This window comes from Eleutherodactylus coqui, chromosome 10, assembly GCF_035609145.1.
Source record: "Eleutherodactylus coqui strain aEleCoq1 chromosome 10, aEleCoq1.hap1, whole genome shotgun sequence".
In the NCBI taxonomy this organism is placed as follows: Eukaryota; Metazoa; Chordata; class Amphibia; order Anura; family Eleutherodactylidae; genus Eleutherodactylus; species Eleutherodactylus coqui.
In genome coordinates this window covers 43,259,480-43,284,836 of record NC_089846.1, presented here as the reverse complement: position 1 = coordinate 43,284,836, position 25,357 = coordinate 43,259,480, and the positions used below count along the sequence as shown (strand labels likewise).

The 25,357-nt window shown below is 44.8% G+C and overlaps 2 protein-coding genes across 2 annotated transcripts in view; one reads left to right on the top strand and one right to left on the bottom strand.

Annotated features, from left to right (window-relative positions):
- The first annotated feature begins 431 nt into the window (after positions 1-431).
- LOC136580384 (START domain-containing protein 10-like) lies at positions 432-14,909 on the top strand. Its single transcript, XM_066580923.1, has 6 exons — positions 432-711; positions 6,526-6,673; positions 7,643-7,746; positions 8,580-8,697; positions 13,683-13,735; positions 14,182-14,909. Exons 1-6 carry the CDS (start codon positions 550-552, stop codon positions 14,410-14,412), a joined length of 816 nt encoding a protein of 271 aa, XP_066437020.1. The 5' UTR covers positions 432-549; the 3' UTR covers positions 14,413-14,909.
- A 1,699-nt stretch (positions 14,910-16,608) lies between these two features.
- The window catches only part of PDZD11 (PDZ domain containing 11), a 33,474-nt gene continuing 24,725 nt past the window's right edge, over positions 16,609-25,357 (bottom strand). The window contains exons 7-8 of the mRNA XM_066580922.1: positions 21,133-21,193; positions 16,609-17,517 (exon numbers count right to left, since the gene is read on the bottom strand). Of these exons, the coding sequence (XP_066437019.1) occupies positions 17,483-17,517; positions 21,133-21,193 (96 nt within the window). The 3' untranslated portion in view covers positions 16,609-17,482. The remainder of the gene's footprint in view (positions 17,518-21,132; positions 21,194-25,357) is intronic.

Below are 25,357 nucleotides of genomic sequence, written 5' to 3'. Positions count from 1 at the left end.
CAGTTCCTGGCCTTGGCTCTCCGAGAGCTACGGAAAACATGCTGCACTAAGCGCTCGGCTCTGTCCATAGGCTTCGGCCGGTCGCCATGGCAGTGGTTTCCCATCTAGGATATGAAAAGCCAAGATGCGAATACCCCTCTGGCCGCTACAGCCCAGCGGATGGGATGCACAAGTCTCTGAGCTGCGCCATTCTTCTGAAGGGGCTTATTGTCCCAACGGCTGGGGATAATCGTTATCTCCTGGACACCTCTCTACAGTGTACACTAAGAACCATAACAGCTCCTGCCACTAGAGGGAGCCCTCGGCTCTTGTCACCACGGCGCCATGTCACATATGTAAACACAGAAGAGGATGGAAAGCCGGTTGTGAAAGCAGCCAATCAGAGAGCGCAGTCGGTCGGGGGGGCGGGGTCAGCAGCTGCTAGGGCGGGGCCGTGCGGGTACCGGACACCTGTTACCTGTCCGCAGCCGGAGAGCCGCCATACTACAGCCGGGAGGGCGCTCCTCCCAGCACACCTGTCCCTGCTGCAGCCTCACTCCCTTCGTCTCCATGGCTCGGCAGGTGCCCGACATTCCCGACGACTCCGTGTTCCTCTCCTTCCAGGCGCAGTGCGAGTCCCACGAGGGCTGGACCTGCTACTACAACAAGCCGGGCATCGGGGTGTGGATGAAGCCCCCTGGCGGGAGGAGCTGCCTGGTGCACACGGTGAAGGTGAGGCTATTAATAGCTGACACGTGACCGCGGCCGCTGCTGCAGGGGGGCTTCCTCTTTGATAATACAGGGTTAATTTTTAAAGGGTTCCATCGGTTGTAGGATTTACTGACACGTCACTTGTAAGAAAGTGACACCCGCAGGAGGAGGTTCTGCATCAGCTGCGCCCTCCTGACCAGGCTTTAGGGTGTATTCACACGGGTGATTTTCTCGCATGCGTTCCGTCCGATTGCAATGTGAAAAGAACGTGTTAATTTAAATGTTTATTCCTATCAGCAACTTCTCTCTTGTACTTCTGTGCCATCTCGTCACGTTCTTCGGAACGCATCGCCCATCCGTTTTGTGGGACCTTTAATGCTTGACAGGCCGTGCGATGTGCAGGCGAGTGCGATACGAGGTTCCCCACTGTAATCAACGGGACACACCTTTGATCCTCTATCGTGCGTGAAACTCGCACAAGAGGGGCGGAACTTCACAGATGAGAGGTGTTTTTGCCTGAAAAAGGCTTTGCATCTGCAGGTAAATGGCACTTTCACGGCCCGTTATTGCGCTCGCCCCCGTGTGTAGATAGCCTAAGGGTGTATTTACATGGGCAGTTTTTCTCGCACAGTAAGGCCGCCTGCACACAAGCGGAAATACCACGGCGGGATTTCCGCCACTGGAAGCCTGCATAGGATTGCGTTAACAAACGCAATCCTATGCAGACGGCTGCAATTTGGCCGTGCGAAATCTGGCATGGCAAACAAACCGCGGCATGTTCCGTGAGCCCCGCACAGACATGTCACTCACCCGCCGCCGGCTCCGGTCTGCGCATGCGCTGGCTGCCCGGCAAGCCGGCACATCAAATAGCCAGAGCCGCGGGTGAGTACGTGCTGGTCCCTGCAGACGCTTGGATCGGGTCCCGCGGCGAGAATCCTCAGCGCCGGATCCGACCCGCCCATCTGCAGGCGTCCTAATGCTTGCTGTGTATATTCTCCCCCCAATTTTTATTATTGAAACCCCATATACCCCCAAACCCGTCCAGCAATGTGATGCGCTTTTCTCACAATACACATTGCATTCGCAGGAAAAAAATCACAGGCTTTCTAAGGCCTCATGTCCACGGGGAAAATAAGAATTAAAATCCGCAGCGTTTTTCCTGCACACGGATCCGCGCCCCATAGGGATGCATTGACCACCCGCGGGTGGATAAATACCCGCGGATGGTATTTAAAGTGAATTTAAAAAATTCTGGAGCAAGAAAAAAAAATGGACATGCTCCATTTAGGTGCGGATCACACGTGCGGGAGCTCATAGAGCACATAGCTCAATTGATCTCCCACATGAAAAATAAAAGACAATGACAGTGCATCCGCAGCCCAAATCCACAGCGTATCTGATTTTCCCCGTGGACATGAGGCCTAAGGCCGCCTGCAGACGAGCGGGTCGGATCCGGCAGCGAGAATTCTTGCCGCGCGATCCGACCCGAGCGCCTGCAGGGACGAGCGCGTACTCACCCGCGCCTGGCGGCCCCGGCTCTTTCATGTGCCTGCTGCCGCGCAGCCGGCGCATGCGCAGACCGGAGCCGGCGGCCGGGTGAGTGCGTGCCCTGCAGAAAATTAGGACATGCCGCGGTTTGTTTGCCGCGCGAGATTTCGCGCGGCCAAACCGCGGCCGTCTGCATAGGAGTGCGTATTGTAATGCACTCCTATGCAAACTTTCAGCGGCGGAAATCCCGCGGCGGGATTTCCGCTCGTGTGCAGGCGGCTTAAGTGCGATATTGCGCTGAGTTTCTCAGACCAATATCTGTCACCCGTGTGAATACGGCCCTGCAGCTGGCACCCCTCGGGTCCTCATACAGAAGCTACAGACCAGTCTGTACCGGTCAACTTGCGGGTTTTTTTTTTGGTTTTTTTTTATGGAAATCTAGTGCAGACTGCAGCGCTGCTTCATTTCTTCTAAAAAGTGGAAAATGAATTAAAAGGAACGTTTTTGTTTGTTTTTTGTTTGTTTTTTGTTTGTTTTCCCTTTTTTTTTTAACATTGTCAGCGGATGACTGAACTGAATGGGGAAAAAAAGTTTATTTTTGGTTCCACTTCTAATCTTTGTTTAATCTCAAACAGAAAAAAAGATTACAAAATGGATTGATTGAAAAACGGTAAACAGAATGAAGTGGAAACAAACTGGGATGTTTTGTTTTTTTTTGTTTGACAATCTAGCAACCTACCCCCCCCCCCCCCCCCGCCCCCTCCACCTCAAAAAACGATGGTTTTCATTGGTTCAGTGTTAGCAGAAATTAATTTATCTGTTTCATGTAAATGAGCCCTTCCATGCATTCTAGAACAACCCCATGCACCTAGACTACGTTCACATGGGGCAGACTGTGCTGCAGACTGTCGGAGCGGATTTTGTTTTGCAGATCTGCTACAATTTGGTGTCGTTTTTGACTTTGAATTTCTTTTAGAATTAACCCTTGATTTGAAGAGGTGAAATCCACACCGACAATCCTGTACTTGACACGTTGTGGAACCCAAATCAGGTCCGTTTTTGCAGCATGTGGACCAGACTTTACAAACCTTTTCTACTTTGCTGCTAACTGTAAATGCCGCAAGTTTTCTGTGCGGAGGGGCTGTATGGCAAATCCACCCTGTGTAAACATAGCCTCGTGGGGCAAATCAGTGCCAGGAGAGGGGTACTTTGCATACAGGTGATAAGTCTGCACCTGGATACTGGTTTATAACCCTCCTGTACTCTGCCCGGCACTAAGACGGCATTGTTTGCAGTGTGCATTAAAGGGAAAGTGTTTTCAGAAAAGCAGCTATTTTATAAAGTTTTTATGATCAGCACCAAAAAATTCTAAAGGTTTTTTTCCTGTAATTTTCAATGTCATGATTAAAAAAAAAACAATTCTCAAATTGTGCAATTTTGCATACTGATCACTAGGTGTAATCCTAATCTGGCGCTTCCTGTTCACTTATCATCCCAGGCAGTGTTACAATGAAAGGTCACACCTATATAGATGACACAGGATCTACCATTCACAACAGGTGATGTCACAACTCACCTCCTGCCCCTCCCTGCATAATGACCTCTGCACAGGGAACAGAACATGCCTACAACAGTCACCAAAGAAATCAATGGATTCTCTCCTGTCCATTGTGTGACTGGCCGTGAGATCAATGAACTGCAGCTCAAGTGATGGCCGCCCACAGAGTCCTATGCAGACAATAGAATAAAACATTTACAAAAAAACCTGTTTAGAAAATGTAAAATATTTAACAATCTGGTTTTAATTGCTAAAAAAAATAGGGGATATATTCCCTTTTAATGGGGTTTACCAGGAATAAACTATTGATGACCTATCCTCGGAATAGGTCATCAATAGTTAATCGGCAGGGGTCTGCCACTACGGTAGCCCACCGATCAGTGGGTTGAAGAGGCTGTGGCTCTCGGGTTATGGAGCTCTTCTCAGCCGTGTGATATCACGGTCATTGGTCACATAGCCTGAGTGCAGGTCAGTCCCGTTCAAGTGACTAGGACTGAGCTGCTCTACTAGGCACAGCCGAGGGAAATCCTAAAATCGTCAGGGTTGTTCTCCCGGATCTCAGTAACAAGACCCATGTGTCACAGGCTGTTTCTTTGCTCCAGCCACCGCTTCGACCCAACTCTACATGGACACGTCTTTCTTCTTCCTTGTCCTCTTCCACGGCATTTCGTACACCAGGGTAGTGCTATATAGACGTTCCTATCCAAAATGGCTACAAATGGTGAAAGTTTTTGGAATTTAATCCCTAAAGCAACAGGGTACAATAATCATCATATAAGTGAATAATATCGTCTCACTGATGGCGGCGCTACATGGCTATACATTCGCCGGTAAGAAGAATTTCTTCGCGCCACGAGGTGCTGCTGCCAGCGATGCTTCTGCGACTACAGGCTACGTGGGGGAGCATTCGGGCAAGCTACTCCCCTTTGCAGTTGAAGCGTCTACTATCACGCATATACGTTGGAAGAAGTAGCGAAACCGGCTGGCATGCGCAAAAGAGGCTGAATGTATTTTCGAGGCTCTGGCTCCGATGATTTTCCTAGCCGATGGCTGAGCAGTAGGTGGGCATGTAAATAAAAAGGGCCGTTGTCCTGACAGCCAATCGCTGTTCCTGTGCAAGAACACCCCACCAAACGATAACCCATCCTCTTAGCTGAGGAACGACTGGCATTTAAACCAATTTTGTCTAAATGTCAACGGTGGGTAACCAGACAATCCCTGTAAAGTGACTCTCTGGGCTTGGAGAAACAAAAATGGCCACACCGCTTTCCCGACTACCTGATGTTCTCGGTGTATTGGTATGCCTCAGTAGTCTATGACGTTGCATGCTATTCTGATTGGTCAGCATTGCTCACGTGCAGCACTAGCCAATCGGAGCAGGTGTAGAGTGTTAGAGTAATGATGCATCAGGTAGTCAGAGAAATGGTGCGGCCATCTTTGTTTCTCCAGGACCGGATGGTCGCTTTCAATCATCAGCTGCAGAAATGTATGGAAATTGGAAATTACTGAACAGGTTTTCTGAGTTGTTTTATTCTTCGGCCTGGTGAGGTTTCATAAACCTGTCACGGGGGCTTTTAATGTAGAGACCCAAGGCAAGTTTACGGGACATTACTTTTGATGTCACTGTTCCGCCTGCTGTTGGCTCTTTCTGGTGAGAATGAGGAAAAAACGACAGTTCTTAATGGCCCATTCAGATTTTCAGGTCTAAGTGCTGTTCGTGTATTTCACGCACGGCACTTGGACCCATTATAACCAAGTCGGCTATTCACATGGGCATTTTGTTGCACGTGGACCAATGGGGTATTAGTGTATCTTGACGCCACCAGGAAGTCCTGGTGGAGCCATAAGTGACGAGGGTGACGCCCCCTGAACCTGATTGGTCGAAAACGTGCTTGTGCTGCAGTTCCTGGAAGGGCAAAAGCAATTCCGTATCCCAGCTGCGGATGATAAGCATTCAGCTTCGCAACATTAGCAGCGGACAGCGGCCATCATGATTACACAGCCGGGAGAAGGGCACAAGATATTGCCTATCTCAAGAGGACGAGGGGTTAAAATAACAACTGGCTGAAACTTTTTTACTTTATGAAGAACAATACAGAAATCTCAGCAGAGCACGGTGTGGGAGGGAGGCCGGGGGTGTTTTCACAGGGGAGGTTTTGGTGCAGCGTTTAAAGCTAAAACTAGGAGTGGATATAAAAAAGAGAAGTCGAACCTCTGGTCTGCACTCCCCCTCGCTCTACTATCCTCTCTAGCTTTGGCTTCAGTCAGATCGACAAGTGCGATCTGCTGTAAACCAAACAAGATGTATTTACATGATTTGCACTTGTTTTACACAGGAAACTTTGCACCCAGATTGAGGAAGTTCTGATGACTCACAAAAAACAAGAAATGGCTAAAACGGCCTTTTCTATATGAAGCTCACACATAGCGGGATGTTCAGCTGCAGAATCCGTGCAGAAACTCTTCTGCATTTGTCAGTATGCTGTCCATACGCGTACATTCACGCGAAAAACCGCACGCATACACAACCATTCGCTATTTATTTCCATGATCACTCGCAGTTATTCCACTGCGGATATCTGCGCGTGGAATCCAACCCGCTCGTGTGAGTCCGGCCATATAGTGGTTTTTTTTGTTTGTTTGTTTTTTCGCTTGAACCATCCATTCGTGTCAGTGTCTGTATATAGCTTCATAGACTATAATGGGGCCGTGGATAAACCCGGACAGCACATGGCCCCAAATGCTCAATGAATTTTCTCTGCGTATTAACTTTATTTTTTCTTCTTCAGGGGTCTATGACTTTTCCGGATGTCGCAGCTGAAACGGTATATGATGTTTTACATGACACGGGCTATCGCAAGAAGTGGGACGTAAACATGATAGAAACCCGGGACATTGCTCGGCTCTCTGTGAACGCAGATGTGGGATATTACTCTTGTGAGTTATAAGTAATAGTAGATGATTAAAATCCATAGGAGGTTATTATGGTCCAAGTCCTTATACTAATCAAATAAACTAGTTGTCTGACTTATTCATCATTGTACAAGAGGGAGAACAGGAACTGCCTTAGGCTGCGTGTCCACCGGCGTTTGTTCATTGTGTTACCCGCGGCGGGTATCACAGTGAACGCTTTCTATAGCGTTGCTATGGAAAGCGCAGCCACCGCGTCCACGAGCAGAAAATCCTAGCGATTCTCCGCGGTGAGTATATGAGTCAGATAGGCTCACCGCAGAGAACTGACAGCGCCCCACCCCCACCCCTCCTCCCCCGCGGCGGAATATCGCTGGCGATATTCCGTAACGGCCATGGACAGGGGGCCTTATACAGAGACTCAAGAAAAAGCACTAGCGCTCCATTTACTTTGAATGGGATTGCAGAAATAGCCGAGGGGGCGCCGCTTCTCTGTTTCCATCAGGCCCATTGAAACAAATGGATTGCTGACCGCACATACACGGTAAAGGGTGAGAAGTGACGAGAGTAGGACATGAGTCTCGTTCTTGAGATCTGTGGGGGTTTTGGGCATAAGACCTCTACATAACAGCAAGTTATCCCATATACTGTGGATTGGGTATAAGTAGCAATTGTGGTACAACCCCTTTAAGTGGTACATATGTTTTAGTTTTCTGTTCTCCTTTTTTTCATGACATTTTTTTCCCCATAGAGAAGCCTATGGGAAACCGTCTATAAAGAAAGCCATGCCTAGAGCATGCTGGGATTTGCAAGAAGTGCCACGGACCCCAAACATACACCAGACGTGCGCGGGGGGGAGCACATTGTTTGTAGTGCGCCTCGTAATTCTCTATTGTGCCACAGCTAACTTCTGGATGTGACATTTGTGCTGCCAGTATTTTTTAAATAGACTGCCTATGAAATCGCTCCTAATCAGCCCCTTGTTTCCCTCCTTAGGGAAGTGCCCTAAACCTGTGAAGAATCGGGATGTGGTCACACTACGGTCATGGCTTGTAATGCCGGATTGCTACATCATCATCAATTTCTCTGTCAAGCATAGCGTAAGTCTAAGAAGCTTTACTGCCCACAAAACTCCTTATTGGGTAGATTGTACTTCATGGGTAACCCGGGCTGGCACTTGGGGGGGTTATAGGACCTCGTTCAAATAGTTATTATGCAGCGCAGTTCTTTTCAAGTCTCTTGTGAAATGCTTGGTTAAAGGACGTCTGTCAGCTAATTTTTGACTATTACTTCCTCCCCCTCTTCAGGCGCATGCGCTGTGACTCCTCCCTGGCAGGAATGCCCTCACACACATGCGCCATCCTCAGTGCAGTGCGGTAATGTCAGACGTGCAACGTGGAGACGTCCATCAACATAGAAGGGGGTGTTTTTAGCAGAAAAGGGAGACCCAGCCCTCTGGCAAATGTGAACTGCCCATTGGATGGTCCGAGGCTAATTAATAGATGGCGCAGGAAGACATTCTGTGGCTTTATTCAGAGATGGCAACCACAGTGCACAGAGATAACGGTACTGTTTTAACCAACATTCAAATAAGGGAGATGGAAAAATACCTCTGCAGCGCCACCTATTGGAAGGTAGCTTCCTGCAAGTCAATGAGTCAAACATTGAGTTGCAGGAAGCTACCTTCCAATAGGTGGTGCTGCAGAGGTATTGTTCCATCTCCCTTATTTGCATATTACCCAGCGGAGCATGAATGGCCTTCTAAGTCTCACTCACCTTCTAGGTGCTCTCCCTAAGGAGAAAAGCTAGCGTTCCTAACCATCATTCAGTCGCTTGTGCATTGGTATATTGAGTTTAATAGGGAAAAGTTAGCTGACAGACTTCCTTTTAATATCAATTTACACTTCACAATTAATCTCCATGTCTGTTGCAGATGTATCCACCACGGCGGGACTTGATTCGAGCAGTGTCCTTTCTTGCGGGCTACCTTATTAAAATCAATGGTCCTACAAGCTGTACACTTACCTATCTGGCACAGGTGGATCCCCGAGGTGAGACTTAGTCCCAGCTCCTAACTAGATTGGGCAGTCATAAAACATTCTATTCCATCAAAACACCATATAAAACATGAAAGGTATAATGTCCCAGTAAATGGACAGTCTGGAGAACTACAATTGCTGCCTAAAGGGGTTTGCTGGGCAAATTATATTGATAACCTCTCAGTATAGGTCATCAATAGTTAATTGCTGCGGACCTGCCAGTTGGGCTCCCTAGCAATAAGCTGTTTGTCACTGCAGCGAGACTAGACATCCTCATTGGGAATGGTGCAGGAAGTCTCTGAGGCGGCTTCACTCCCACTGAAATCAGTGGAAGCGCTACCTCTTATTACACTTCAATGTCTGACCCCAGAAGTGCCGGAAGTATAATAGGGGTTTTCAGCTTTCATTAATTTCAATGTGGGGGAAGCTACTTTGAAGACTTCCTGCTCCGACCCCAAAGACAATGAATGGCCCTGCTTGCACTGACAGTGGACCAGACGATCAGCTGATCACCAGGCATCCTGAGTAGCGGGTCCCCAGCTAGTCACTATTGATGACCTATCCTGAGGATAGGTCATTCATAGAATTTGCCTGAAAAACTCCTTTAATCATTAATAGTAAAATGGCAACAATCATTGTGATCATGATTACATAAATTATGTAGTGCAGTGTAGTTGACTTTTGACAGCTTTCCTACTAGACTATGATAGGGCCACCAGCCCTGCATTACAGGGTGCCAGTAAGTAACTGGTGGCATCCACGCACCCTGTCAACCGTTTGCATGCCGTGTTTACTATTGTCTGCAGCATGTAAGGGGTTAAACGACCAGGATCAGAGGTTTCTCCACTCTTGGCTGTTAGAGCAGGAGCTCTGCTGTCAGAAGACCATGAAGTCGCAGCTCATCCCTGTACAAGATTCCCATGCTGGCCATTGACTGGGCTGCTGTATATTTACAGCAACCCTCTTCAGATGGGGGAGTGTGAGTTGTACCCAAAAATCATCAGACAATCCATCTATAACTTTCTGGTACAGACCCGCTCACAACACTGACCGACGAGACGGATGCCAGCAGCCATTGCTTACTGTTTACAAGCCTGCCTGACACTCGGCTTGATAAAAAAAAATAAAAAATTAAAATCGCTACTTATAATAAGTTCCCGGACAAGGTTAGACCCCCGCCCCCCATTGTTGGCTGCATATTGTTACTTGTGACAACCCCCCCCCCCCCCCCACCTACAGAGCTGCAGAACCAGTCTGTCTGACTTACTGATTCCTCCGGCTCATATATCTGCACTCCTTGCCATTTCCCCACCGTGCGCTGTGAAAGCAGCAACTGAAGTGCATCCAGTGGACTACTTTGGCGCACACTTTGGGCTTATTCACATGCGTGTAAATACAGAGCACTGAATCCCCATTGATTTGCAGTACATGAAAAACACAGCAGCCTGTCTTAGTTTGGTGTAACGGACTGATATAGGTCATTAAGTCAGTGGGACTGCGCAAATATGCAGTGAATACATATGATACATGCGTATTTGTGCATAAAATTAACCCTTTCCAATCCAATTTGTATTCTGGTTTTCTTAGGGGCTTACTCTTTTTCTGCTGTTATACAACGGCGCTATCTGCTGGCTAAAGCCAGTACTGCATGAGGTGACACATTGGATAGGCTCTGACAGCAGAGAGGCTGGCAATATACAGTAAGAGAACTCCGATGGACTTCTTCCAACATCAAAGCTGTACAGCCTTAAATCATAATGTCTTTAGACGTCACAGTGGATTGGAGAGGGTTAATAGTCGTCTTGCGTTTTTGCAGGGATTACAAGTGCAAAAAGACAAGAACGCAAGAACTTAAAACAGACTCCCTATAAAGAGTAGCTGCACTTTTTTTTTTTTTTAATTGTACAGTATATACGATTCTAAGCATTTTTACGGTAGGTTTTCTCAGTCTATTCTGTACATTTGTGGTGGAAAATCCCCTTTTCAGCTAGAAGATTGTGCAGAGAAATACAGCTTCAGCTAACTGTATAGTTGTCCATGGAGCTGCAGCTGTCCTTGCACTGTTCTCTAGTGCAGGCACAGCTGTCCCATGATGATTGTTAGTCTCATCCGACCTTCAGTTGCTCAATGCTCTCCATGCATTCCTGTCTCACAGCTTCTTTCAGTTCTGTGGTTGACATGTTTGTGGTGGCCTCGAATGAATATATATATATATATATATATATATATATAGCCATCTTGTTCTTTGTTGTCCTGATCTTCTCTTTCCACTGACCTTGCATCAGTCCTGTTTCCAGTGAGTTAGCAGGCAGCATTTGTTCAAAACAAGAGAGCCGCTGTTTGATTTTTTTTTTTTTTTTTACCCTCTAGTGATATTTTCGGTTTGACACGTTCTAACACTACCTTGTTCGTTATCATGGCAGTCCAAGCTATCCATAGCATTCTCCTCCAGCACCAGAGTTCAAACGCATCAACTTTTTTATTCTCTGTTTTCCTGACGTCCAACTTTCGCAACCATACGTCGTTATGGGAAAGACGATTGCATTGACCAGTCTGGTTTTTGTTGCAATGCTCATATCCTTGCTTTTCCAGATCTTTTCCATTCCATTCATTGCATTCCTACCAAGTGTAATCAATCTCTTGATCTCAGGTTCAGGTTGCTTGTTGCAATTGATTTTGGATCCAAGGAAGATGAAATCTTAGACTGTCTTGACTTCTTCGTTGATGTTTATGTTCACTGACCCGTTGCCTACCGCGGTCATGACTTTCGTTTTCTTGCTGTTGAGATACAGTCCCATGTGTTGGCTTTCCTTTTGCACTCGTTGGATAAGGTGTTCCAGGTCCCTTTAACTTTCCGCAAGCAGGGTGGTGTCATCTGCATATCGGATGTTGATATTTCTGCCTCAGATTTTGACTCCCGATTTCTAATTCGTCCAAGTTGCATCGCCTCATGATCATTTCTGCGAACAGATTCAAAAGGCCTGGTTATAGAATGCTGCCTTGCCGTATACCTTTCTCGATTCTGAACCAATCCATGTTTCCATAAGCTGTCCTGACTGTTGCTTCTTGGTTGTTGTAAAGCGCCCTTATAAGCTGTTCAATATGTTCTGGGACGCCCATTTGCTTCAGACACTTCCAAAGCTGCTTATGTTCCACACAATCAAATGCCTTGGTGTAGTCGATGAAACATATGTACACGTCCCGATGATACTCTCAGGTCTTCTCAGTGCAGGTTCGCGATTTGGTCTCCTGTGCCACGTCCTGTGCTGAAGCCAGCTTGAACGTCTGGTAGTTCCCGTTCAACAATTGTCGCAATGCGTTTTTGTATGATCTTTAAAAGCATTTTGCTGGCGTGTGAGGTATGAGGGCGATGGGGCGGTGATTAGAACATTCTTGAGCATCACCTTTTTTGGAAGTGTGATGAAGACAGATCTTGTCCAGTCTTTGGAGCTCTAGATCTTTTGACATAGGTCGTTAGGATCTTGATTGATACTGGTTTGAGCAGTTCAGCTGGTATGTAATCAATGCCTGGAGCTTTCCTGTTTTGGTAGTTTCAGGGCCCATGTGACTTCTTCCTCCAGAATGCCCAGTTCTTGTTCTACTTGATGTACGTGATCAACGGGTTGTCTGTCTGCCTGCATACAACTCTGCTGTATATTCTCACCCCCTACGCTTGATTTGATCATAGAACTGTTTATTTCTAAAGCCTGCTCTAGGACCTTCCTCAAGACACACCTATGGATACAGAAAATGCAGTGTCCACAGTAGCAGATCAAGCTGCGTCTTATATTAATATGCTGTACATATGAAAGGTCCCTTAGGGTGCTTTCACATGTCGATTTGCTACAGATTTTGTAGCAGATTTCGATGGGGATCTCTACAGCAGATTTCACCACTTCAATTGAATTCAAAGTGAAGGGGTGAAATCTGCTTTAGCTCTGCATCTAATCAGTGATGTGTACACTCCCTTAGTGCGGCTTCCCCCAGACTAATTAGCGCACACACTCTGCAGAGAATAGAACCCATGGATTTCGGAGCGTTCATTCACATTTTCGTTTTTGCACATGTGAAAAAATAAGCACAATGTTCTACTTTAGTACGCATTTGCACAGCTAAGGCCCCATAGGAGTCTATAAAGGCTGCGCAGATACCCATGTATTTGCGCATAACTGGAAATAATTAAGCTACATAGCCTTTTAAGTCATGGCACGGTTGTGTCCCGCGCCCATGTGATATTTCCCACAGTAAAACGTGCAAAAGCATGATGTTCACGGCACAAAAACGTTGTGCTAATGTGCGTTTTTGCGTATACGCCCGTGTAAAGCCAGTGTTAAAAACAGTACTTTTGATTTTTAAACCTACTTTCCCTGTGCCCCCAATGATCTCCCACCACAGCTTTCATTCCTCTGCTGCTCTATCCTTTGGCACTGTGTAAGGAGAAGCCGTTCTATGCTGCAGCCTGCTTCTCCTCTCACTGTCAGGGTCACAGTGCATGGGGTGTACAGTATTATATGTCACAAGCCAATGCACTGAGACCTTAACAGTGCATCGGGTCCTGCAAAGGACCCGGCGCTCTGTAAGGGGAGGAGCATGCTGCAGCGCAGGACAGCTTCTCCTTACACAGCGCCGGAGGACAGAGCAGTAGAGACAGAGGAATAAAAGGTAGTGCTGGGAGAGTATAGAGGGGCACAGACTTAGTATGTTTGAAAATCAAAATACTGTATAAAAAGTGGGTTTTATTAATAAACTGCTATATGGAACAGTTCTCTCTAGCTGAAGACTGACTTCTCGGCACAGTCTTCTCCTACCTGAAGGGGGGCTTTGTACAAAGAATGGGCTAATAAAACCCACTGCAAAAAATGCTTTTGATCACCTATTTTGTGCATTAAATTGCAGCTCCTCTTTAGGTTAAGAAAATCCTTATATCAGTAATATCTATTAACATTGATGGTTACTGCCTATATGTACAATACATCTGCTCTTATTTCTCTTTTTAGGATCTTTACCAAAATGGGTTGTAAATAAGTCCTCCCAGTATTTGGCACCAAAGGTGAGACTACCATGTATTATTAGGCTGCTTTCATGTGGTTGTCATACTGGCACATTTAGCATCCATATCATGACTACAACACCAAACCTCCCTTGGATTTAATAATTCACAGAATGATTCTGCATCACAGCAGTGTGATCGAGGCCTTAGAGCGGGCTCACACGACCGTATTGGAGTTGCGTATTACGTAAGCTCTGTATGCCCGTGTCATATGTGGCGGTTCGCAGGCAATCAATTGCAGTGTCTTACGCATTTCCACTCACATTAGCATGTTGGAATTGTGTTATCAGCAAGCCCAAAATAGAACGCAGTATGTTCTATTTTGCCATGTATATGCAAAATAGAGCCCATTGTTCTCGATTGTCTCATAGTTCACATTTTCTTCCATCTACTACATTGCCACTGATCACCTCACTCTACCCTCCTGTTGACCCTTGTTAATCCAGATTCTGCGGAAACTGCATAAGGCGAGCTTACAATATCCAGCCTGGAAGAAGAAGCACAACTCGGACTTTAAGCCATGGCTAAACCCAGAGCAGAACACTTTACCTCGAATATCCCTTAATGAGCTGTCCCTGCAGAGAGCAGAGTCCCTGGAACATGTGGACGAAAGTCAGGTGTGTGAAGTTAAAGAGGACAGAGGAGACAGCGAGGAGGAGGAAGGCAAAAATGGCTAAGAGTTCATCCGACTGGGGCGAGGGGAGAAAACTACTTGCTTTGGCCAGAAAAGTTAATTAGAACTGTAGTATTTTGGACAAGTAGTTGTGATCACAGTCATCCATTTACACTAGCGAGGAAGTCTATGTCTTTGGACCGAAGACTAATAACTGAAGCATGCCTATAGGTGACTCTGGAACAATGTGGACAAACTTTTGTCAAACCAAACCAAAAAGTGATCTCACATCTTTACAATCGACTGCCAAGTGTGAATACAGGCAGCAAAGTCTTCCAACCTGCCAAGGAATTCCATGTTGATCGCGGTGACATGTAAGCGTGTCACCATCTCTGTGCCTTCAATTCATGTTGCGTTTTTGAATAGCTTATTGCCTTAAAATGTAAAAAGTTGCACAGGTTTCTCCTTGGCCCCAGATCATTAATGAAGTAGGTTTAGTGGGGTGAATTTTTCTGCAACTCGTGAACACGGCAGAAAGATCCACTTCCGGGAGAGACCAGATTCATTTACATCTTTCTGGTTCTTTAACCCCTTCATGACATGGCCTATTTTGGGCTTAAGGACGCAACAATTTTTGGCGGATTTTCTTCTCCGTTTATCAAAAGCCATAACTTTTTTATTTTTCCGTCGACGCGGCCGTATGAGGGCTTGTTTTTTGCGTGGCGAACTGTAGTTTTTATCGATGCCAATTTTGGGTACATAGACTATATTGTAAAAATTTTTTTTTTTTTTTTTTTTTTTAATAGAGAGAAAACGCATCAATTCTGCCATAGATTTTTTTTTTTTTTTTTTTACACCGTTAATCATGCAGCATAAATGAGACTTTCCATTTTTTCTGCAGACCGGTACGGTTACAACGATACCAAAATTCTAACATTTTTTTTTTTAGGTTTTCCCACTTTTCTGCAATAAAAACCCTTTTTTTGGAAATCTTTTTTTCTATTATAAATTGCTGCATTCAAAGTCACGTAACTTTTTTTTTTTTTTTTTGATGTACAGAGCTCTATGAGGGCTTATTTTTTGCGAGACGAGCTGTAGATGGTACCATTTTGGCGTACATACGGCTTTTTTGATCACTTTTATTGCGTTTTTAGTGAGGCAAAATGCTAAAAATGAGCATTTTGCCTCAGTTTTTTAGCTTTTTTTTTTTTTTAGCGTTTTTTTCGGTGCACAGTCAAAAGCATGTGCAACTTATTGTACACATCGTTACGGACGTGACAATACCAAATATGTGGGGTTTTAATTTTTTTTACCTTTTTTATGCTAATCTGAGAAAAAGCATAAAAAATGTTTTTTTTACTCTTTTTTTTTTTACATTTTTTTAAATTCATTTTTTAAATCTTTTTTTTACACTGTTTGTGTCCCTCTGAGGGACTTTAACCACTGCCCTGATGATCGCTGTCATAAGGCATGGCAGAGCTACTGCTCTCCCATGCCTTATCGCTCATACAGCGATCCTAGGCATAGGCAATACAGGACGCCAGTGTCTGGCGTCCTGTTGCCATGGTGACAGGCCGGGCTCTCGCGATGACATCGCGAGTTCCGGCCGGAGACACAGAGGGAGCCGCGCTCCCTCTGTGAACTCTTTCCCTGCCGCGATCTACATAGATCGCGGCAGGGAAGGGGTTAACAGTGGCGGGCGCATCTCCGATGTCCCCCCGCTGTTGCAGCGAGACGCCGGCTGTGACTGACAGCCGACTCCCGCTGCGGGATAGCGCTGGATCATATGTGATCCAGCGCTATCTCCAGGACGTAAGTTTACGCCCTGTTGCGGGAAGTACCCTGCTCCCAGGACGTAAACTTACGCCCTGCAGCGGGAATGGGTTAAAGCAGAAGTGGATTACAGCTCTGGGTTCCAGTCTTATAATTCTCGTTTTCATAGAGATGCATAAAATGATTGTTACATATTCTAATTAATTATAATTGTTTACTACATAATAATCTTTAGAAGCCAAACTGTAAAGAACTGGGATTCAGAGTTATTGGCCAATTGAAGTCACTTTTAGAGAATATTTAAGAAAAGGCTGTTATTTCTAATGTGAAAATGTTTTTTTAAATTGACAACTGCCATAAAGCAGGCATTATAGCTACGGTGTGATCATTGCTTCATGCGATTTAAAGTTGTGGTAGCGCATAGACACTTCTTTCAATGATGGTAAAGATACAATTTTGTTACATATTAAGACATTATACAAAGGTATTCATGATCATCACACTTTACTTACTATGCAAACTAACAGTTTTACAAATACATTTACGAAAGCAAGTCATTAATAAAGTGTCAGATTCCGCCATTCTCACCCCTGCATTTGAGAGAATGTTCACACAGGTTGGAATGCAGGCTTCTTCACTTAACTGCTGGTGCAGGGTTTTGCTCGCACTAAAACACAGAGAACACTACCCATTGATTGGGTCTGTTCTCATAAGCGTGTTTTGCACACACTGGAAAAAGTAGGACCTGCTCTATTTTCCTGTATTGTGTGCTGCAGAAGTCCCATAGAAGTCTATGGAAGGTCTGAAAATGCACAAGGGGAAGAAGCAGGAAAAAAGAACACAGCTGGAGCGCATTAGATAGCCATTAAATCCATGAAAAGGGTGTGCGCAAGAATGTACAGTCTTATGTCAAAACCGCCTCCCATCACTTCCAGGAAGTAGCGATCTTTCAGGGGATCAGCGAGTGTTTGCCATTGTTTTCAATGGGAAACATCGCATCTCCCTCCCCTGCACGTTGCACACTGTGCTATGCATTTTCTGTCCCCAGAATAGGTGTGGAGGTTTGAGTAAATACCACGATTTTGATAGAATGGGGTTCATATTCGTGCGTCTTGCAACGCACAAATCTCACACGATTCTAAGCTGTGTAAAAGCGGCCTAATAGTGTGCTAACAAAAGAAAGTGGTGTAGTGTCAAGTTTAATAACGCAACAAAGATATGTAATAGGTGTCCACGTATGCCAGAGCCATCATGCCAGCACCCAGATCCGGGGGTCAGGGCTCTTGGGAAGAGCTTCTCTCCAGCAATCATGCAGAATCCCAGTGCTCCTGTGGATGGGAAAGGAAGACCAGCAGATGGCGCTAGTGTACCGTTCTTTCTTTCTGCCTCTGGTAATCTGGAAGAACACAAACACCACAATTCTATTTATTTCCTGTACAGCATCAACATATTTCACTATGCAGAGATGTCAATCACTAAGGGCCCATGCACACTGGCCTATTGTCACTGCATATTAAGTGGCGCTAAAAGCCCAGCGATTTCTATTGGGCCACTCACCTCTACATTATTTTTTTTTTTTATGTGCATGGAAGAAAAAAAAAAATACATGTCCTATTTAGTTGGGGGATTTAACGTATACAGCAAATATGTACATAATGTATATTTGCTTTGTACTGCATGTTACACGCATGAAAAGGTATATCTCCTTAAGAGGGAACACCTAGAAGGTGTGTGAGGAGACTTAGGCCATTCATGCTCCTGCCAAATAGGTGAAGATGGAACAATAGCTCTGCAGCGCCACCTACTGGAAGGCAGCATTCCTGCAAGTCAGTGTCAGTCTTTTTAGACAAGTTTTGGAACAACAACTGCAAAGTGTAAGTCAAAGCCAGAAACCCACATTTAGAGGCCTCTCCCTAGCCCAGCCAATCACCCCGAAACAGCTGTCTGTGTATGGTTTCTGGCTTACAATTTTCAGGTCATTGTTATAAGACTTGTTTAAAAAGTCTCAACATTGACTTGCAGGAATGCTGCCTTCCAAGAGGTGGCGCTGCAGAGGTATTGTTCCAGCTTCGTATTTACATATTTCCCAGAGGAGCATGCATGACCTTATAAGTCTCCACTCACCTAGCTGCACTATAGCACTTAAAGGAATCTACAAAGTCCATCAACATCTGCTCTCTTCATGTTTATGGGGAGGTTTTCTTCTGTAGCTGTATATAAAATCGGTGATGGAAAACAAGTTTTTCCAGTTCTCACTCGGCAGTCCTGCCGCTGACTGACCACACCGGCCTTTATTGCTATTCTTGGCTTTGAAATTTCACACGTTTGTTTCTGTTGACGGCGCACTACCTGCCCCTCCAGAAGTGGGCACCCTAAATCTGCAAGCCTGCTGCCAAAGCAGAAGACGTATCCCGCATGCATTGGGTCTAAGTGATACATAAATGAGATTTCTAAGCAAAGAATAGTAATGACAATAGAGACTGCCCGGGTCAGGTAAAAGGGGGAGACAGTGGGCTGGAACCCCACGCGAGAATTGGGGTACTTTTGGGACCTGGGATTTGCCAGCTTGTTTGCATATGGAATAAAACTTCTCCACACTGAAGGGCAAAAAAGACTACGTTTCAGTTGTTTGGGTAAAATGTGATTGTCCTCAGCAAGAGAAACCATGTAATCTTGTAGATATGACAAGTCTGTTCCTATACATAGATAGGATGGCTCTAATCAATCCTTTAAACAGGCTTGGAGCAGCATCCAGGGTGCAAAGTCAAAGGAAGGTTGCCAGAGATTCCGCTCTTATAAAAACTGCATATCTTTATTTTCCTCCATAAAAGACAGACAACGTTTCAACCGCCGCTCTGCGGTCTTTGTCAAGTCACCGCTGCTCTGGCAACCTTCCTTTGACTTTGCACCCTGTACGCTGCTCCAAGCCTGTTTTAAAGGATTGATTTGATTAATATCTGGATGACGGATCCACATCCTGGAAGGAGCGTGCATCATTAAGCCCGTTGGCGAGTTTCCCCCAGGATTAATATCTGGGTACGGTTAAGAGTGCTGCGGTTGTTCGGTGGATTTAGATAGGATGGATCTGTCAATTATAAGGAACAAACCGGAAGGAAAGCTGCCCAATCTGCATCTCCTTGAGCCACCGGACAGGATGTTCCTATATGTGTGCTGCCATATAATGCTGTCTTCTTCACAATGCTTTTAGGGATAATTACTACTATACCCCTCTGGTCTCAGACTCGCCATTTCCGTCCCTGCCAGTCTTTTACAGCAGATGGAACAGCGTTGTCTTTGGCGCTTATCTATCCAGTGGAAAAGACTGACAGGGACGGAAACTATACGAGATGGAGAGCAAAGAGGTGTCACATGTTCTCCCCTACGGTGCCATCGTGGTTTCCGTCCCTACACAGTTTCCACATGGAAAATGGAACCAACACTGGCTGCACTCCTATGCAAGACTCTACTTTAGGCCTCATGCATACGGCAGGTCCAGACTCCACCTACGGAATCCAGCCCTGACTGTGGCAGGTTACCCTGCGTACCTGTGTGTGGAGGCGGGGGCCACACGGACCGCTCTTCTGGCTTCTCTGCACTGCAGATAGTCCACATGACTTGCTGTCGGACATGCGCAGTACGAATTTTTTTTATACACTCCTGCTTTCCTCGTGGAATCCCCAATGTTAATTGCAGACGGGCTGCGCGTCGGACAGCTTCCATTGACTTCAATGGAAGCAGTCGGTGCGGGAACCGCAGGAAAATGGAGCATGCTGTGATTTTTTTTTTTTTTTTTTTTATCCATGAGCAGAAACCGCAATTGGTTTTGGCTCATGTGCATGAAGAATCTTGGGGGCCCGCTCCAGATTCCGCAGCAAAATTCCGCCCATGTGCATTGGGCCTTACTTACATCTGACTATGGTAAAGTACTTGTTATATAAACTACACTTCCTTGAGCACAGTCTGTGCGGAGACACTCTGGACTTTAACCCCTTGAGGGGCACGCCCGGAAATTTTCCGGGACGAGCTCCACTGCTCATAGCGATATAGCCCGAAAGATTTCCGGGCTATGTATCGCTATGGGAGCTGCAGAGCACAATGCCACAAGCTGTGGCATTGTGCTTTGCCTGCACAGTCCCACAGAGAAGAAAGCAAGGGCTTTGAAAAACCAGCAGAAGATATTGCCGATCTGCCGGCAATCTCCTGCTTCTAAGTCTCCTGCTTTGTTTATAGGTTGCCATAGAGACCATCAGCTTGTCAGGTCTCTGTGGCAGGGAGAACTGGTGCTTGGCTGTCAGAGGACAGCTAGGTACCAGCTCTTACAGCAGAGACCAGAGAAAACCTCCAATCTCTGCTGTGTTAACCCTTTACATGCTGCAGTCTGTGACTGCAGCATGTAAAGGGCTGTCACCGTCGGACCCCCGGAATGTGATCAGGGGGTCCTGATGGGTCCCTGTGGAAGTCCCATAAAGGGACAAAAAAAAAAAACCCACAAAAGTAAAAAAATAAAAAATTATAAAAACACTTGTCTCCCTTTACTTTGTAAAAAAAAAATCAAAAATCAAATCACACATGTGGTATCCATGCGTGTTAATGACCCAGAGAAGGAAGTTAATACATTATTTAACCCCTTAATGACATGGCCCCTTTTTTTCTTTTTTCCCCATTTCTTTTTTTCCTCCCCCGTTTAAAAAAAAAAATCACAACTTGTCCCGCAAAAAACAAGCCCTTATATGGCCGTGTCAATGGAAAAATGAAAAAGTTATGGCTCTTGAGACGCAACTGCAAAATTAGTTGAAATTCAATGATTAGACCATTTAAAAAAACCTGCCCTGGTGGGTCTGACAGGGTGGTAGGAAACCCGCCACTCAAGGGGTTAATGCAGACTGTACTGCAGGTGAGAATGAATGAAACTTCAATCATTTACATAAAATTGTTCTAAAAGGTGAATTTCAATAAAACAGTCCTCGCTTTAAATTGTATGTATGTAGCTTAGTGTCTGCCAAATACTCACTGTATGGGAAGTAACGGACTTGCATATAGATTTCCCTGGCGGTTTTCAAAATTTCCACTGCCTAAAGGAGAGAAAAAAATAATTATACCAGCAACTACTTTAACCCCTTCTCACTGCAGTTATTTTGGATCATTTTCATTTTTCCTCCCCACTTTCAAAAAAAAAGTTTATTTTTCCAGTGACACTGCTACAAGACGACATTTTTTTTTTTCTAAGAACAGTTATATGTTTTTCATTGGTACCATATAATGTACTGGTAAACTTTTAAAGGTTTCTAAGTGAGGGAGATTGCATTTATGACGTTCACAGTGCAGTAAGAATGAGGTCTTCTTTATTCTGTCAATACAGCAATACAAAATGCTACTTAAAATAAACTTACTTAAAACAAAAAAGTAGCGTTCCGTCGCCATCTTTTGAGGTCTCCCTTTTTGTGAGGTGACCTGTATTTTTTATTGATACGATTTTGGGATAGGACTTTTTGATCACTTTTTATTCAATTTTCTGGGAAACTGGGACCAAAAAAAAGTGTAACTACAACATTGCGGTTTTTTTTCCTCCTGACAGTGTTCACTGTGCAGGATTAATAATGTGATTTTAATAAACTGGACTTTTACAGACAGTGAAAACAGGTTTTTAATTTACTTTTTGCTGCAAAGGAAAAGGAAGGGCTTTTTTTTAATTAAAGGGGTTGTCTCGCAGCAGCAAGTGGGGTTATACACTTCTGTATGGCCATATTAATGCACTTTGTAATATACATCGTGCATTAAATATGAGCCATACAGAAGTTATTCACTTACCCACTCCGTTGCTGGCGTCCCCGTCTCCATGGCTCCGTCTAATTTCAGCGTCTAATCGCCCGATTAGACGCGCTTGCGCAGAAGGGTCTTCTGCCTTCGGCTCGGTCTGGCACGAGCGGCGTTCTGGCTCCGCCCCCTTCTACGCGTCATCGCGTAGCTCCGCCCTGTCACGTGTGCCGATTCCAGCCAATCAGGAGGCTGGAATCGGCACACGTGATGGGGCGGAGCTACGCGATGACGCATAGAAGGGGCGGAGCCAGAACGCAGCTGCTGCCGAACCGAGCCGAAGGCAGAAGACCCTTCTGCGCAAGCGCGTCTAATCGGGCGATTAGACGCTGAAGTTAGACGGAGCCATGGAGATGGGGACGCCAGCGCAGGGAAGGTAAGTGAATAACTTCTGTATGGCTCATATTTAATGCACGATGTATATTACAAAGTGCATTAATATGGCCATACAGAAGTACTTAACCCCACTTGCTTTCGTGAGACAACCCCTTTAATTTTTCTGTAAATTAAATCTTCACTCTTTTTTTTAGTCCTCAGAGGACTTGAGCTTGCAATAGTTTGCTCGCTTACACAGTATACCAGACTATAGTATTGCATTATACTGTGTTTTGACCAGCATTCTATTTAGGTGTGCCACAATCATGTTTTAAAAGGGGTTGTCCAAGTTGTCTGTTTTTAACCCTTAAGGACCAGGCTGTACCTTTTGGTACAAAAGGTACTTAAAGACCAGACATTTTTCTTTTTAGGGATTGTACCCATGTGGAGGTTTTACTGCCCTATTTTTTTTCCTTCAGCTACCAAAATTATTTTTGCTGCATTTTTTTCCGCTTTGTATAGGGCTGTTTTTTTAATATATCTTTTTCACTGACTTTTTCCCCAGTTTTTGCTTTATTGGGAGTAAAGGGCTAATAAAAAAAATTTGTTTTAACACTTATAGTAATTGTTTTTAAAGGAGTATATTTACACTAAAATAAAGTATGAAAACGGGTTCCTCATTTTGGTTTGGAAGTTTTGATATATAATATGTATGGTTTTGGATTACAGGGCACATACGGCCATGGTTTTGGGTTATTTTCTTTATGTATTGTATTATATTATCTTATTCTGTAATTTTTTTTTCTTACTTATTTATGTAACTATTTTTTACCATCTATGTCCTCCATTACATTATAGAAGACCACTGGGGGGCATTCACGTTTTGTGTTTTTTTTGGACACTTTTCCACTGTAGCATCCATAGGAGTCCCAGTTACAGGGAAAATATCCCCTTCTAGTGACAATAGTCACTGGCAGAGGTGATCAGGGTTTGCTAGGATCCTGCAGCTGTGCTGTAACAGGGAATCCCGGCAGCCTCGTTGAGCGCTGTGTACTAGGGAATGGAGAAGAGGTTAAAAACCCCTCCTGCCTTCTCCTCCGGGTTATCAGCTGTGACTTAATAGCCGACAACCTGACTTGCTTCTGCTTGATTGCAGAAGCAGGGGCTTTAATTCCCCGTCGTATTTCTGCGATTGGGCGGGATTAAAGCTCAGGACCAAGTGCTGTAAATTTACAGCACTTGGTCTTTAAGGGGTTAAATAAAACCCTGTTGCCTATGCAGTTAAATAATTAACAGTTATTTACTCGCCTCTCCTTGCTTCCCACTGTGTCCGCACCAGGTCTCCCATCTGATGTCAGGTATACAGACTGCCCCCCAGCCTGCTTACAGGACCACACATGTACTGCAGAAAATAAAGCTCAGCACTCGATTGCTGAGCTCTATAATTGGCTGCAGCGCCAATGATGTCCCATAAACCGCAGGACTGGAGCATGTAAACAAATACTGTAGTGGAGCACTGAGCAGCACCACAAGACACAACATGGAATGGAGAGAGGTGGGTATATGACTGTTAATTATTATTTTACTGAATGGGGATCAAGGTTTTATATAAAACATACAACCCCTTTAATAGGCAAACTGTCATGTCAGCCCTTAGGGCCGTCAGAAGGCTCCAAACTGCAATGACGTCCCCACTCCAACCTGCAATCTCCGATCGCGGTGTCCGCTTAGTCCTCATCAGGACATTTACCCCCTACTATTCCAGTGATACCACGTTTATACAGTTTTAGGTTTTCTTATTTTTATACACGAAACACTTTTTAAAAGATTTTTGTCTCGCTGCATTCAGAGAGCCGTAACATTGTAATTTTTCCATCAGAGCTCTATGAGGGCTTGTTGTTTGCGGAATGAGTTCTGGTCTCCATTTATGCCATTTTTGGGGGACATATTTTGATCATTTTTTTTTTTTTTCCATTTTTACTAGATGCAAGATTAACAAAATCTGAAGTTCTGGTATTTTTTTTACCGTGTTGAAGAATATGTTAAATTAATTCTGTCAGTAAGATTATATTAGATACCAAAAATTTATATAGCTTTTGTTTGCAACTCTTTCACGTCTTAGAAAAAAAAAAAAAGTATCACCGCATTCAAAGAGCCCTTACATCCCCCAATCAACAGTGCTGTGAGTTTTTGTTTTTTCTTTTGTGAGACGAGTTGTAGGTTTTAATGATACCATTTGGTGATCCATATGACTTTATGATCACATCCATTTTTGTGAAGCAGGATATGAAAAATTACCTATTTTCACTTGGGTTTTATATTTTTTTCTTTTACAGCTTGATTTATGCGAATTAAATAATGTACTTTTTTTTACATGACATTACAAATGTGGCAATATCGAGTTTGTGTATATATATATTTTTTTTTTAACATACTAAGAGGGGAAAGGTGGGGTTTTGACTTTTTTTAAACCTTTTACTTTTGTCCCACTAGTGGACTTGTAGTTCACAACTTTTGATTGTTTATATAATAAACTACAATACTTCAGTATTGCAGTGTAATATATTGCCAATGCAGCTCAGAGACTGAGCCACGTAGACCACCATAGATGGCAGACCTGGAGGCCATCTTCAGGCCTCTGGGTGCCAAAATAACCCATCAGGACGCCGTAATCACATTGCGTATGTCCGATGGGTGACAGAGGGAGCCCTCTCTCTTTGTCAGCTTTTTACATGCTGTGGGTGCATTAACCATATCCTGGAAAGGGTTAAACGATGGGGCTTAGAGGTTTCTCTGGTTCCTGCCATTACAGCTGAAGCCTGGCTGTCAGACGGCCAAGCCCCTTCTCCTTCAAGCGGATGCAGCGCTGTAAAAAGGTGTACGGACAGTCGTTAAGGGGTTAAAAGATGCTGTTAGAATTGGTAGGAACATTTGAAGCGTTAACAGACGCAATTGAAGTTATTGCAGTTGTTTCAGGCAGGTGTTGGCTGTCAAAGTTGCCCGACACTCAGTGCATGAAGTGGGCTTGACTATCCTCTATACATTGACACAACGTGGGCTGTGCATCAGTAAGGGGTTAAGCAGCTCGGAAACATGAGCCAGGATGA